We start from the raw sequence: 15,761 nt of genomic DNA, 5'->3' as shown, positions 1-15,761 counted from the left end.
TTGCTTTGTCCTTTTTGTCTGGCGATTGGGTGGTACTGCCAGTGCGGTGAGGGTTGTCCCCTAGCAGTGTTTTACACTTTTTGTGAGGTCCCCCTGGTAACTCATGGAGTCTTTGGAGCACATTTCCCCACCTGATCCCTTCTCTAAGGCTATGGGGCCCTCTGGGTCCCAACCATCCATCATTGCACTGTTGGTGGTCCTGGAGTCCCTTGTGTCCCTGGTGGTGTTTTGCGGGCGACAGGCTAGCAAAAAGCGCCCCCGCCTTCCCCATCTGTCTCCTCAGATCCTGAATCTGATTCGGCCGCCCCGGACGTGGGTCACCCTGCTGGGGTCTGCAACCATGCGCCTGGAATCTTCAGAGTGATTCCTCCATGTCTGCGACCAAGCATGAAAAGGCACTGGTGGATGCACTGATGGTATCTCTGCGTGAAACCCTGAAGATGGAGGGATGAAGCTGGGATGGAGACGCAGGCCCTTTGGTACTCACAAGCCATCCAGAGCGGCAAAGGCGTTCCCTTTCTCTGCCTATTTTGACAGAATTGTCGCTAAAGAGTGGGGAAGACCAAAGCTTTCCTGTAGGGTCCCGAAGCGCTTTACTAGGTGTTAACCTTTGAGGAGTCCCTTCTTAAGAAGTGGACTGTTTCACCCGGTGGTGGACCCTCCGGTTTCCAGATTGAACAAGGCAACCATGATTCTGGTTGAAGAGTCTCCCCGGCCTTAAAGGATCCGGCTGCTCAGAAAGCAGAAGCTGTGGGCCGCATTATGTGCACTCTGGCTGGTTCGACAATGAGGTTGGTATTCACCATTGTCCTAGTGTCGCAAAATCTGACAGAATGAGCTAAGCTCCTACACCGTGACCTGGAGGGGAGAACAGCTCCCCTTTGCCGAGCTGGTAGACCAGCTTGTCCAGGGGCTGCAGTTTATCTGTGAATCCCTCTTTGGATGCAGCTCCCCTAAAGGCTCACCTCTCTGTTTTGGCAGTGGTTCTATGGCGTGTCTTTTGGCTCACATGCTGGTCTGCGGATCAGACTTCAAAAAAGGCCTTGACTAATCTTCCTTTTCAAGGAGATCTCCTGTTTGGAGCTACCCTGGATGACATCATTAAAGGTCTCACAGGGGGGGAAGAGTACTTTTCTTCCGCAGGCTGATAAGGACAAGAAACCTCATCGTAGACGCGGGCCTTCCTTCTCAGCTCGTAAGCCATTTTTCTCTAGCGCTCATCGACAGACGTAGTCCTCGGTGATACACCACCTTCGGGTTATGTTACCTCCGCAGGAGCAGGACTAGACAGGAAATTAAAAAGCTCTGGCCACACCCTAGGGGCAGTCCCAGAGGGTATATCCTCTCTCTCTCTGCCTCAGCAAATCAGTTATTTTCTGTCTAGTTAGGAGTAAGGACCTAGATACCTTGCTGGGATCTTAGGTCCTGGCAAGAAATTTTTTTCTAAAAGGATTTTTGGACAGCTTTTTTTCTCCAGTGTTCCTGTGAGATCTTCAAGCAAGAAAGCTGAACTGGGCGACGGGCTGGATGTTGAGATCCGGTGGTCACCCCAGTTCAGCCTACGAGCGCGTGCAGGCCATAGCTCCGCGCTGAGTCGGCCGCGACAAAGTCCCATTAAAGGACTGAACCCGCGAGTTAAACGTCTCGCTGAAACGCCAAAGACCATGAGTCACGGCGTCTGTATCGGTCGACAGCCCTCCCGCCCCGGTGGAGAGGGGTACTGTCAGGAGTTGGTGCCCGCCTGGTTCCGGTATGGTGAGTAGTATGTTCCCCCTGTTTTCCCTGACGGGTTTTTGTGGTGAACGCGGGCCCCTCTCTGTATGGTAAGAAAGAGTTTCTTTCTATCCTATAACATGTCACAAATCCTCCTACTTTGAGTGTGATTTTATGTGTGCAAAAGCCAGGAGGCTTGGTTTGGGAGCTAACAATCTATTGTATACATGTTTTAAAGATGTAATCTGTGGCATTCTGGGAATCTTATGGGTTAAGTATAAGCTACCTACCAGTCAGAAGCCATGGACATGTAGACTGCCTTCCAAGTCAGATCTCCAGCTAATAGCAGGCCTCCCGAACGGCCATGCGGTCCGCCAGGGCCGGTACCGCCAAACACGCCATATCCCCATGCAGAGAGAGTGTTGTGTGCCTGCAGCACACCGCTAGTCAGCACAGGCCGCCGCCATTTTTTTTTTTTTTGCTGGATCGCACGAGCCGCCATTTTGGCGTAGCCTCGTGTCTCCAGCATGGGGGCGGCCATGTTTTAGGTGATTCTACACCTCGTGGAGCTTGGGGGAGGCGCCGGAAGGCGTACAGAGGGGCGGAGCCGCCTCCTTTCTTCCTGGGCAGCCAGCCAAAAGACTTCCTGTTTGTCTAAGACAGCGCTGTAAGCTGTTGCAGTTCAACTCTGAACATCAAGTGGTGAGCCTGGGGGTCTATCTCTCTCTCTCTCGATCGATAGGGATCCCTAGCAGGTAACACTAAGGGGTTTTTTGTGGCGCTGAGGGTCAAAAAAAAAAAAAAAAAAAGTTTTTTCTTTACTTTGAATTATATCATCCAGGAAGTAACTGGAGTTATTATGGACCCTGCCACACAGATTCCCCCACCTGTTTCCCTCGAGGGGGCCTCGGGACCCGCCGGTGTACAGAGTATAGAGTCATTTACAGCAATTTTGGAGTCTATGGTGGCTCGGGTGGAGGCGGCCTGTCAGGGACGGGGGTCAAGGAAGCGACCCCCGCCTACCCCTATACTATCTGACACCTCTGACTCTGATTCAGAGATGGTCACTGCAGTTGCAGGTTCCTCTGCAAGGGTTGCTATCCCAGGTAAAGCCCCCTCAGACAGTGAGGAGGACGCTTCTTCTCCTGCTATAATTCAGGAAGAAGCATTGGTGGACGCACTAGTTGTGGCAGTGCAAGAAACCTTAAAACTTGAGGCTTTACCGGCAGAGGCAACTGAAACAGAGAGGCCTTTTGGGACTAATAAGCCCATCAAGACGGCGAAGGCTTTTCCTGTACCTAAATGTTTTGGAAATCAGATTAAAGGAGAATGGGAACATTCTAAACGTACCTTTACTATTTCCAAGCGTATTGCTAGACGCTATCCGTTTGAGGAATCCATCATTAAGAAATGGACGGTACCACCAGTCGTGGATCCGCCTATTTCCAGGCTGAATAAAGCCACGGTTATTCCAGTGGAGGACACTTCGTCCTTTAAGGATCCGGTGGATCGAAAGATAGAAGCGGAGTCCCGCACTATCTTTTCTCTGATAGGGTCAGCATTTAGACCAGTAATTGTTATTGGTCTAGTTTCCCAGACACTTACAGAATGGGCGAAGATGGTACGCCAAGATCTTAGGGGAAAAGATATTCCCCAGGAGACATCTGATTTGATAGAACAGATCATACAAGGGCTACGGTTTATCTGTGACGCAGCCTTGGACACTACTCCCTTGTTAGGGCATGCATCTAAGTTAGCAGTGATCCTCAGACGTGTGCTGTGGTTAAAATGCTGGTCAGCTGACCTAGGTTCCAAAAAGACTTTGACCAATCTCCCTTTCCAGGGGAATCGTCTATTTGGAGCCAACCTAGATGAAATCATTAAGGATGCCACCGGGGGCAAGAGTACTTTTTTGCCACAGGCTGCAAAAGCTAAGGAACCTCGCAATAAGCGAGGACCTTTCTTTACCGCCCATAAAGGACGCCCGGCTGGTACTTCCGGGAAAGGCAAGACTCCTCCAGGAGGGTTCAAGAAGGGCTGGTCGGACAAGCAGAGGACCAACCCAGCCAAACCCGAAGTAAAGGAGTACACAGCCTGAAGGTGCGCCCCCACCCAATTTCAGGGTGGGGGGACGTTCTCACCGGTATTCAGGACATTAGATCGAGCATCAACCACTACTACCGGTGCGATTCTTCCCTTCCAACATTTAAGTACAGGAAGCGGTAGTTACCGTTCCCTGTATAGATCTTTTCCTTTACCTTTTCCTAAGATTAGTCCCGATACCTCACAGGAATCGGATCTGATTGACCAGATAGGCCAAGTAGCCTCTAGTCGGGTGACTTCGGTCCCTGAGGTTCAACCAGAAAAGATCACCTTGCCTGATAACTATCAGGTATCTGATAAATGTGTGGGAACAGAAAACGACCAGACTTTCTCGGATGGTCGGGGCCAGATACCTCTAGGGACGCCTGGTTCAGATCCAATCAGCGCCAGTGGTCCTAGAAATTCTAGGCTGGCCTCTTCAAGCCGGCCTGGCCGACTTGGACAGGTTAGTCGCAGACGTTCCGTGGGAACTTCGTCTCAGGGAGTGTCTGTAGTCTCAAGGACCTATTTACCTTCGTGCTTTACAGTCGCTGGTTTTAATGGCCTGGCCATTGAGACCCAAGTACTGAAGGACAGAGGTTTGTCTACTTCTGTCATTCCTACCCTTATTAAAGCAAGGAAAGCGACTTCCAGCAAAGTCTATTATCACACATGGAAGACTTATATTGCGTGGTGCGAATCTTTAGGATTTCCTCCACGTACCTATTCGGTGTCTCGAATATTGGCCTTTTTGCAACAAGGGGTTGAGCAGAAGCTAGCCTTGAGCACCATCAAGGGTCAAGTTTCAGCATTAGCAATCTTCTTTCAGAAACCTTTAGCTACCAAATCCTTGGTGCGGAATTTCATCCAGGGGGTGCGGCACCTGGCTCCTCCAGTCCGCGCGCCCTTACCGCCCTGGGATCTTAATTTGGTTTTGTCGGTTCTACAGAAACCTCCCTTTGAAAACATCAGGGAGATTCCCTTGCTTACTTTATCCCAGAAGGTGGTCTTCTTGGTGGCTATTACTTCTGCTCGCAGGGTGTCAGAACTGGCTGCATTATCATGCCAGTCCCCATACCTAGTGATTCATAGGGATAAGGTAGTACTTCATCCTAAGCCATCTTTTCTTCCTAAGGTGGTTTCAGATTTTCATCTGAATGAAGATATTGTACTACCTTCCTTGTGTCCTCAGCCCAAGCATCATCGGGAACATGCGTTGCATTCCTTGGATGTGGTTCGGGCAATCAGGGTATACCTGAAAGCTACGGAATCATTCCGTAAGACGGATTCACTTTTTGTGATCACGGATGGCCCCAGAAAGGGTTTGCCTGCATCTGCCGCGACCATTGCCAAATGGATTAGACAAACGGTGGTACAGGCTTATTCTATTAAGGGCCAGAGTCCTCCGTTCCCTGTTAGGGCGCACTCCACTCGAGCGCTCAGTACTTCCTGGGCCTTTCGCCATCAGGCGTCAGTGGTCCAGGTATGTAAGGCGGCCACTTGGTCGTCGGTACATACCTTTACTAAATTCTATAAAATTGATGTGACGGCATCGGCGGATGCCTCATTTGGCCGCAAGGTTTTGCAGGCCGCAATTTGAGGAGACCGGTGGTCTACCTCGAGGGTTTTTTTTTTCTGTTTGAAAAATTTTTTTGTTGAGTCTCATCATTTAGGATGAGCATTGTAAACTTCTAGTTGGCACCGGTTGGGCCTTCTAGATTGGGATTTTGATTTCCATTTTCCCACCCCTCAGTTGTGATACTGCTCTGGGACGTCCCGAAGGTGGTGTATCACCGAGGACTACGTCTGTCGATGAGCGCTAGAGAAAAATGGATTTTTGTAAAATCTTACCGTAAAATCCTTTTCTCTTAGCTCATCGACAGACGTAGTCCCCGCCCCTCTGTTTTGGAGTTGGGTTGGGTTAAATTCTCTAAGCACTGCTTTTTCACATAACTGATTTGCTGAGGCAGAGAGAGAGAGGATATACCCTCTGGGACTGCCCCTAGGGTGTGGCCAGAGCTTTTTAATTTCCTGTCTAGTCCTGCTCCTGCGGAGGTAACATAACCCGAAGGTGGTGTATCACCGAGGACTACGTCTGTCGATGAGCTAAGAGAAAAGGATTTTACGGTAAGATTTTACAAAAATCCATTTTTTCGTCCTTCAGGGTGGACTGACAAGGGCTCAAAGACTTTCAGGGCCTCTTCTGGAGGATCCAAGCAAACCTGGTCTGGCAAGCCAAGATCGGGCTTCTCCAAACCCATGGACAAGGCTCCTTCTACTTGAATGTGTGCCCTCACCCGTATCAGGGGTGGGGGGACGTCTTTGCTGGTTTCCGGACCTGTGGACTTCCTGAGTGCAAGACAAGTGGGTCCACAAAGTCATTTTATTCCAGCTACAAGTTCGCGTTTCGCTCTTGTTCCCCGGCAAGGTTTTTTTCCTTCCAATGTGCGCCTGTCCCCAGACTGCTTACCCCTGTTTGGGGCTGTACAAGACATGTTCCTTCAAGGGGTGATTGTCCCGGTACCGACCTCAGAAGGTTTTCAGGGTTTTTACTCAAACCTGTTCACAGGTCCCATTAATGAAGGCAAAGTGCGTCCAATCCTGGACCTCAAGGCGCTAAACTGCTTTGTGCGGGTACAGAAGTTCAGAATGGAGTCCATTCGAATGGTGGTAGCATCCCTGCATCAGGGGGATTTCCTCACCTCTATTAATATCAAGGATGCCTACCTTCACATTCCAATATGTGCCAGTCACCAGTGTTTTCTCCATTTTGCTGTGGGAGAGGAGCATTATCTATTTGTGGCGTTACCCTTTGGTCTTGTATCTGCTCCTCGGGTCTTCGCAAAAGTGTTAGCTCCAGGGCTAGCTTTGCTACACCAGCGGGGAATCACAGTACTGGGCTACTTGGACAATCTCCCTCTGCTCTGGTGGAGTACTTGGAGATCACAATACAAACTGTGGGAATTTGGCAAGATTCTGAATTTTAAGAAGTCTGCTCTGGTTCCATCCACAAAGCTAGACTATCTGGGCCTGACTCTGGACTCGGCCTTAGCCAGATTGCTCCTTCCTCTGGACAAACTCCAGAAATTGCAGGCTGCAATTCGCCTCCTGCTGTCCAATAAATGGTCATCCCTCCGGACTTGCAGGTGCTGGGCCTGATGATGTCTACCTTCGAGGCGGTTCCATTTTGCACAGTTCTTTACGAGGTCCCTGCAAAGGGAAATTCTGACCAAATGGGACAAGACTCCAGTCTCTGGACAATTAGATCCAGAGTCATGGAACAAAGGAGTCCCTGATATAGTGGCTTCGTTCCCCGGCGCTTCGGCTGGGCAAATCCTTCCTCCCCTTGTATAGGACAGTGGTCACCCTGGATGCCAGCCTGTCCGGCTGGGGAGGCGTCCTCGGCAAGCATTCTGCTCAGGGGATCCGGACGCTGGATGAGTCAAGGCTCCCAATCAATGTCTTAGAACTCCGAGCGATCAGACTGTTTCTGGATCCTTGGACGGATCGTCTTCAGGGTTGTCCAGTGCGCATTCAATCAGACAATGCCACGGTTGTGGCTTATGTCAATCACCAAGAGGGCACAAGTAGTGTCCTGGTGGTTCTGGAGGTAGCCAGCATTCTAAGGTGGACAGAATGGTTCATTCCAGCCCTCTTCGCTGTACACATTCACGGGGTGGAAAAATTGGCAGGCGGATTACCTCAGTTGGCAGGCGTTGAACCACAGAGAGTGGTCCCTTCATACGGAGGTGTTTCATCAGTTGTGTCTCTGGTGGGGCACCCCAGTGGTGGATCTGTTGGCATCTCGGCTCAACAGAAAGGTGCAGAGTTTTGTGGCTCCGTCAAGGGATCCTTTGGCGGATGCCACAGGTGCGCTGGTGGCCCCATGGGGTCAATACCGTCTGATTTACGCTTTCCCTCCTTTCAAGCTTCTGCCCAAACTTTTACGAAGGATCGAGGTAGAAGGGTATACGGTCATCTTAGTAGCTCAGGACTGGCCTCGCCAGACTACCACCGATCTGGTGCGGCTGGTCATCGATGTTTCTTGGCAGCTTCATTCCCGGGGAGGATCTGCAGTCCCAAGAACCGATCTTCCATCATGCTTTACAGTCGCTGGTTAAAGGCTTGACTGTTGAACGCCAGGTGCTGATTTCTACACTGTTGAAAGCTAGGAAATCTACCTTTAGGAAGATCTACTACCATCATACATGCGTGGTGCGAGTCTCTTGAGGTTCATCCTCACTGCTTCTCGGTGGCTCAGATCTTAACCTTCCTTCAACAGGGGGTTGAACAGAAATTGGCCTTAAGTATCATCAAGGGCCTGGTATTGGCTTTGGCAGTTTTCTTCCAACAACCTTTGGCCACACACTTCATGGTACGTACCTTTCTTCAGGGTGTCCGACATTTGGTTCCTCCAGTGCGGGTTCCGTTGCCCACTTGGGATCCTAATTTGGTGCTTTTAGCTCTACAAAAGCCTCCCTTTCAAAATATTTGGGAAATTTCCCTGCTTACGCTGACCCAGAAGGTGGCCTTTTTAGTGACTATCCCCTCTGCACGCAGGGTGTCAGAACTGGCGGCGTCATCCTGTTCACCTTACCTGATGGTTCTTCACCCCCTGTCCTTCGTTCCTTCCAAAGGTTGTCTCTGATTTTCATTTGAGTGAAGATATTTTGTTGCCTTTCTCTTTGTCCCAGGCCTAAACATTTAAACTAAATTTCCTTGCATGCCTTGGATGTGGTCCGGGCAATTAGCGTTATTTAGGCCTATTCCATCAGGGGTCAGGTTCCTCCTTTCACTGTCAAGGCACACTACTAGGGCGCTTAGTGCCTCCTGGGCTTTCCGTCATCAGGCGTCAGTGACGCAGGTCTGCATGGCGGCCACCTGGTCGTCGGAGCACACTTTTAAAAGTTTTACAAAAAGTGGATGAGTTGGTATCTGCGGATGCTTCTTTTGGCCGCAAGGTTTTGCAGGCTGCAGTTGAGGACCTGATCCTCTTTGAGGGTGTGTTTTTTTTTCAGGTGTGCTCCAGTTGTTTGGTTAAGCTCCTGTTGCCTGGTTGGCTAATGTTTAGCCTTGGTAATTTTTTTTCTTGTTCCCACCCCTCATGATTAATACTGCTTTGGGACCTACCAATGGTTATGAATATCAGGAGCTGTGTCTGTCAATGAACGAAAGAGAAAATGGGATTTTTTGACTTAACGTAAAATCCATTTCTCTGATGTTCATTGACAGACACAGCACCCACCCACCCCTCTATGGAGTTATAATTCTCCTGACACTGCTTGTAACTAAACTGAGTGGCTATAGCAGTGGGAGGGAGTATACCACCTGGGACTGCCCATAGGTGTAATCAGAATTATTTTCTGCCTAGTGTCCTACTCCTGTAGGGGGCAGTATAACCCAATGGTTATGTCTATCAGGAGTTGTGTCCGTCAATGAACATCAGAGAAATAGATATTTCGGTAAGTCAAAAATCCCATTGTCTCATCACCTTCTTTTTTTTTTTCTAACTTATGCTGCTAACTTGGACAGACTGGAATGAAACATGGGAACCGAGGGAAGAGGCAAGCACTAAAATCAGCATCTACAGACCTTGGTTCAGCGGATATAGGCAAGTAAAACAGGCTTGGCTTTTTGTCCTTTCTCTTGTTTGTTGTCTTAACTAAGACCCACTAGATCTCCTTTATCAATGTGGCTCAAGGGCAGTATTGCCCCCAGTGGCGGCTGGTGCTCAAAATTTTTGGGGGGCGCAAGCAGAAAAATGAGTGACCAGCGTGCCCCCAATCAATGCAGAGTGCCACAGCATGCCCCCAATCAATGCAGAATGCCACAGCATTGCCCCCAATCAATGCAGAGTGCCACAGCATGCCCCCCAATCAATGCAGAGTGCCACAGCGTGCCCCCCAATCAATGCAGAGTGCCACAGCGTGCCCCCCCAATCAATGCAGAGTGCCACAGCGTGCCCCCCCAATCAATGCAGAGTGCCACAGCGTGCCCCCCCAATCAATGCAGAGTGCCACAGCGTGCCCCCCCAATCAATGCAGAGTGCCACAGCGTGCCCCCCCAATCAATGCAGAGTGCCACAGCGTGCCCCCCCAATCAATGCAGAGTGCCACAGCGTGCCCCCCCAATCAATGCAGAGTGCCACAGCGTGCCCCCCCAATCAATGCAGAGTGCCACAGCGTGCCCCCCCAATCAATGCAGAGTGCCACAGCGTGCCCCCCCAATCAATGCAGAGTGCCACAGCGTGCCCCCCCAATCAATGCAGAGTGCCACAGCGTGCCCCCCCAATCAATGCAGAGCGCCACAGCGTGCCCCCCCAATCAATGCAGAGCGCCACAGCGTTGTCCCCAATCAATGCAGAGCGCCACAGCGTTGTCCCCAATCATTGCAGAGCGCCACAGCATTGTCCCCAATCATTGCAGAGCGCCACAGCGTGCCTCCCTCAATGCAGTGTGGGCTCCCCCCCCCCCCCCCCCCTGAGACCAATGCACTTACCTGGCGGCGGCTTCCTCTTCAGTCCCGGCGGCAGCGGCTTTTCCTCACTCTGTCCCCCGGCGCGTCTCCACGAGTACTTCCGGTCCCGCCTCCTCGGCCAATGGCAAGGGGTTTGCCTTGCGGCCAATCAGGAAGCGTGTATCGGACGCGCTTCCTGATTGGCCAGGAGGAGGATCGGTGTGGCAATAGCGAATTTTCATTCGCTATTGTCACAAAATGGGTGGAGTCGGGACGCACTGCTCTGCGCCCCGGCTCCACCCTTTGCATCGCCCTATTAGAGCCTCTGGCTCTAATCAGGTGATGTTAAAAAAAAAAAACCCCCATTAAGCTCCATGCGTCCGGCTGCATGCAGATTAGGGGGCCGGACGCATGGATGGGGGGGGCGGCGCCCCATATACACCGGCCGCCACTGATTGCCCCACAATGACTATTTTTCAGGCTCCTTTCATACAGGTGGCCAGGGGACAGTAAAATCAGGCTAAACTGCATTTTGACAATCGTTCTCATCCCCTGGCCGCCCACCTACAAGCGTACATGTTGCCACTGCCACTCAGAGCAGTACATATTGCCATGGCCTCTTTGCTTTGCATTGATGTGCAGCATTTTTAATATTACATGCAGAATTTGACAGACAGCACTGTCCAACTTGCTTTCCCAGCTTGTTTTGAAAATGCCTGTTTATTACTGTGAAAGGAACACAACTATAGGCTTTAGGTGGAGTTAAGAGACATTTCAGCTTATCAAGTCCAGAGTGATGATATACACAGTGCAGTATGTATTGCAACCAGAATGTATGCTTTCTATGTACAAAAGAGTAACCAAAATGATTTGTTGCTGTGATTTACTACGCTTTCCACATTGGGGTTTATTCACTAAGAGTTAAATAACGGCCAAAAAAAGCAATAAAAAAGAGCTTGCAGTAAATCAGTTGTGACTATGCAATTCACTAAGAATTTTACGTTCATTACCAATTGCAATATTCAATTCAGGGGTAATTACTGCATTATTTAATGCAGTAATTTACCACATTGAGTTGATTGCTAAAGAGCAGGTTGGAAAGCCAGCCGTCGAGTCCTTAACAACGGATGACCCATCAGCTGTCAGCAGGTTCCGCACGCTGACAGCTGAATGTAAAAAAAAAAAAATGCAGACGTGGCCTTGTATGGTTATGGAAGAAGGCCCCCCCCCCCCATCCCATTTCCTGACTTGCCGGGCTGCATGCTCAGATAAAGGTCTATTTTGGACCGCACACTTTTTTTTTTTTTTTTTATTTTGGAGTGGGTTTCCTCCTAAGATTTATACCAGACTTAAAGGGCCTAGTATGCGTTGAAGAGGGGGGACCCCACACTGTTTTTTCCATCATCGTGTAATTATCTGCGTTTTTTTTTTTTTTTTTTTACATTCATCTGTCGGGGGGTCCCAGTTGAATGTTAAAAAACAAAAATAAAACAGATTCGTCAAAAAACTGTTTCTCTTTCGTTCATTGATGGGCACTTCATCTTCTTGACTGTAGGGTTATACTGCCCCCTACTGGAGTAGGACACTAGTCCAGAGTCAGGACCTAGTTCCTTGCTGGGATCTCTGGTCCTGGCAATTTTTTCTTTTTAAATGGAACCCCCGGGCTCTCCTCCCTCCCAGTCTGCGCCCCTCCCATCTCGGTGGTCTATTGCAGCCTGTGCCCCCCATCTTCCCCCCCCCCCCTTGGGGCGGACATAACTTTTTAGGTTACATAAGGTGCTGCACTGGTGATTGGGGGAGCGTGCCGCCTGCACTTCCTCAGGGGGGGGGATGGGCCTGGTGGTGGCACCTGCCAGGGCCCCCTTCCTGTTGAGGTAGGTTTTTTTTTTTTTTTTTTTTTGCTCCGGTGTCCCTCCTGGGGCCCCGGGAGCAGCGTGGTGCCACCATTTTCTTGTAGCCTTATTTGCTACAGATCGGTGGCCATGTTTGTGTGGCCTCTGCGGCCATTTTTCTATGGTTTCCCAATGCAAATAGCGGTGGCCATGTATTTGGAGTCAGATGGGAGGCGATTCAGCGGTCATACTCTAGTGCTGATACAGCGATATTACTGTTCCTGATTGCTGCATTGTGTGCAGATAGTTCGGACTGTGAGTACCTGACCGTTGGTGGTGATTGCCTTTTGTGGGGCTTTCTTTCCCTCTTCCTGCTATTGCAGCAGTATTGCTCTGTGCTTGTGTAGTGCCACAGCGCGGTGGGGTGTCCTTTTTGAAGTATTTTACACATATTTTTGTGGGTTCCCCTCTTCATTCATGGAGTACACAGAGTGTGTTTCACTACCTGACCCCCTCCGGGGCCCATCAACTGTCTGCACTGACATTGGTCCTGGAGTCCTCAGGCTAGCATAAGCCTGCTTCTTCTGTCTCCTCAGATCCAGAGTCTGATGAATACGCAAGTTTCCCCTTGTGGTCTGCTTCCACGAACCCTGCCTGCTCAGATAGTGAGTATGATTGCTCTGGTCCTCTAGCCGCACTTGAAAAGGAGCTAGTGGATGCACTGATTGTGCGGGAAACTTTGCATATGGAAGATGCATCTAAAGCAGCATCAGAGGCGCAGGTCACATTTGGCACCCACAGGTCCTCATAATCGGTGAGGGTGTTTCCCTTTCCTGTCGTCTTTGACAAGATTGTCTCAAAACAGTGGGCTGCCCAAAACGCACCCTTGCAATCAATAAAAGTGTTTTGCAATGCGGTACCCTTACGAGGAGTCCCTCCTTAAAAAATGGACAGTACCTCCCTGTAGTGGACTCCCCAGTTTCCATGTTAAATTAAGCCACTGTTATTCCAGTTGAAGAGTCCCTGGTCTTCTCAGATCCGGCTGATAGGGGTTTAGAGACCTTGATCCGCCATATGTTCACTGTGGCTGGGTCAGCACTTAGGCCGGTATTTACTATTGCCCTAGTATCACATGCTATGACTGAATGGGCTAAAATTGTACGCTGGGACCTGGAGGTGAAACGGCTCCCCCCTGCCTTTGTGGAGCTGGCGGATCAGTTGGTCCAAGGGTTACAGTTTGTCTGTGAAGCCTCTTTGGATGCAGATTTCCTGATTTCTAGAATGTCTCAGCAGTGGTTCTGCGACGCATTATCTGGCTGAAATGCTGTTCTGCCGACCAGGCTTCTAAAAAGGCCTTGTCCGAACTTTCATTCGCTGGGGATTGCTTGTTTGGAGCTTCCTTGGATGACATCATCAAGGGCCTCACAGAAGGAAGAGTACTCTTCTTCCTCAGGCTTTCAATGGTAAGGAGTCCCGTTGCAGACTGGGACCTTTCTTTTCGGCTCACAAGCAACCTTTTCATCCCTCGGGGTCACAAGACAAGGGATCCATGCCCTTTTGGGCCTCCGCTGGGGGTTCCAAAAAGTCTTGGTCGGGCAAACCACGAGTGGGTTTTGCCAGTCCTGTGAACAATCATTCCTCCACATGAAGGGGCGCCCTCACTTGTATCTGGGGTGGGTGGACGTCTTCGCTGCTTTCCGGAGCCGTGGAGCTCCCTGATCCAGGACAAGTGGGTCCACAAAGGAATCCGGCTACAAGATCGAGTTTCGATCATATCCTCCAGAAAGGTTCTTTCCTTCCAACCTTGGCCTGTCCCCGGATCCCTTAAGGGATCTTTGATGCAGGGCAAGACTTGTTACTTCAAGGGGTGATTGTTCCGGTTCCAAGATTCAATCGGACAATGCCACGGCTGTGGCCTATGTCAGTCACCAAGGGGCCACAAGAAGTGTCCTGGCGGCTCGGGAAGTAGCCAGCATTTGAAGGTGGGCAGAACAATTCTTTCCAGCCCTCTCTGCTGTGCAGATTCCGGTCATCTTAGTGGTTCCAGACTGTCCTCGCCGGTCTTGTTACGCCGATCTGGTACAGCTGGTCGCCGATGCTCCTTGGACACTTCCTCTCAGGGAAGATCTGTTGTCCCAATCTTCCATCCTGCTTTAGAGGTTCCTGGCTTCTGAAGGATAGAGGGTTGTCTGTTGGATTCCTATGCAGTTAAAGCTAGAAAATCTACTTTTGGGAAGATTCAGCCTTGGTGGGTTTCTTTCAACATCCATTAACCACACACTCCTTGGTGCGTACATTCTACAGGGCATGAGACGCGTGGTTCCCCCAGTGCGGTCTCCATTGGCACCGTGGCAATTCGATGTGGTCAGTTCTCCAGAAGCCTCCCTTGGAAAATATTAGGGAGATTCTCCTGCTAGCGTTGTCTCAGAAGGTGGCTTTTTAGGTGGCAATTACTTCTGTGAGCAGGGTGTCTGGATTGGCGGTGCTGTCCTGCCACCTTACCTAGTGGTTCACAGGGTTAAAGGTGGTTCTTCATGCATGTCCATCTTTCCTTCCAAAGGTCATCTCTGATTTTGATCTGAATGAAGACATTGTGTTGCCCTCCCTGTGTCCCAAGCCTCAGCATCGTAAGGAAGTTGATTTGTACTCCTTGGATGTGGTTCGGCAAAAGGGTGTATCTGGCAGCTATGGAGTCTTTTCAGAAGTCAGATTCACTTTGTCCTCACAGATGGACTTCGCAGGGGCTGGCTGGATCAGACAGACTGTGGTTCAGGCTTTTTCTATTGAGAGTCAAGTTCCTCCTTTCCCTGTCAAGGCACACTCTGCTCGGGAGCTTAGTGCCTCATGGGCCTTCCGTCACCAGACGTCAGTAATGCAGGTTACCAAGGCAGCCACTTGGTTGTCTGTACACACTTTCACTATGTTTTATAAAGTGATGTGTTTGCATCGGCTGATGCTTCCTTTGGCCGCAAAGTTTTTTGCAGGCTGCTGTTTAGAGGACATGTCGTCTATTGAGGGTGTGTTTTTCAGGTGAGCTTCAGGTGACATTTGAGCTCCTAGTTACCTGGTTGGCTAGGTTTAGCCTTTAAGGAAGTTGTTTTGTTCTGTTGTTCCCACCCCTCATGTTTGATACAGCTCTGGGACGTCCCTACGGTGAAGAAGATGAAGTGCTGTGTCGGTCAATGAACGAAAGAGAAAATGGGATTTCTTTAGTTCACTGACGGACACAGCTCCATGTCTTCTAGACCCTTGGGTTTATGCTGCTTTCTCTTCGGGAGTAAGACTAGGTGGAAACAATTTTGGCTACGCCCCTGAAGCAGTCCCAGGGGGTATACGGGTATACAGTCACTTCCTGCTATAGAACTTCAGTTTTTTTTCTACCTAGTCAGGAATAAGGACCTGGCTCTCTGCTGTGATCTGCAGTCCTGGCATTTTTTCCTTTTAAATGGAATTTATTATTTTCTCTTTATTTTCTGTTCCTGTGTGAACTACAATCAACAGCCGGGCTGGGCAACACACTGGCTATCCTAGATCCTTATGGTCTTCCCAGTCTGGCCTGCGAGCGAGACCTAACTATTAGCTCTGCAACGGTCATGATCAGAGTCGCAACGTGCCTCTGGCCGCAGCACCCCCATTCCAAGGTGGTGCGGTGGACTGCCACGAGTGGTTCCCGCCTAA

General features: G+C 50.1%; 1 protein-coding gene across 5 annotated transcripts in view; it reads left to right on the top strand.

The window, feature by feature from the left end:
- R3HDM2 (R3H domain containing 2) overlaps positions 1-15,761 on the top strand; it is a 271,423-nt gene that overhangs the window by 245,229 nt on the left and 10,433 nt on the right. For all 5 annotated transcript variants that reach the window (XM_082246039.1, XM_082246041.1, XM_082246038.1 and 2 more), the window contains one exon: positions 9,328-9,406. In XM_082246039.1, the coding sequence (XP_082102165.1) occupies positions 9,328-9,406 (79 nt within the window). The remainder of the gene's footprint in view (positions 1-9,327; positions 9,407-15,761) is intronic.

Source organism: Pelophylax lessonae (assembly GCF_965119305.1).
Source record: "Pelophylax lessonae genome assembly, chromosome: 2".
In the NCBI taxonomy this organism is placed as follows: Eukaryota; Metazoa; Chordata; class Amphibia; order Anura; family Ranidae; genus Pelophylax; species Pelophylax lessonae.
The sequence above is the reverse complement of the archived record's forward strand: the minus strand, read 5'-3'. Positions and strand labels throughout refer to the sequence as shown.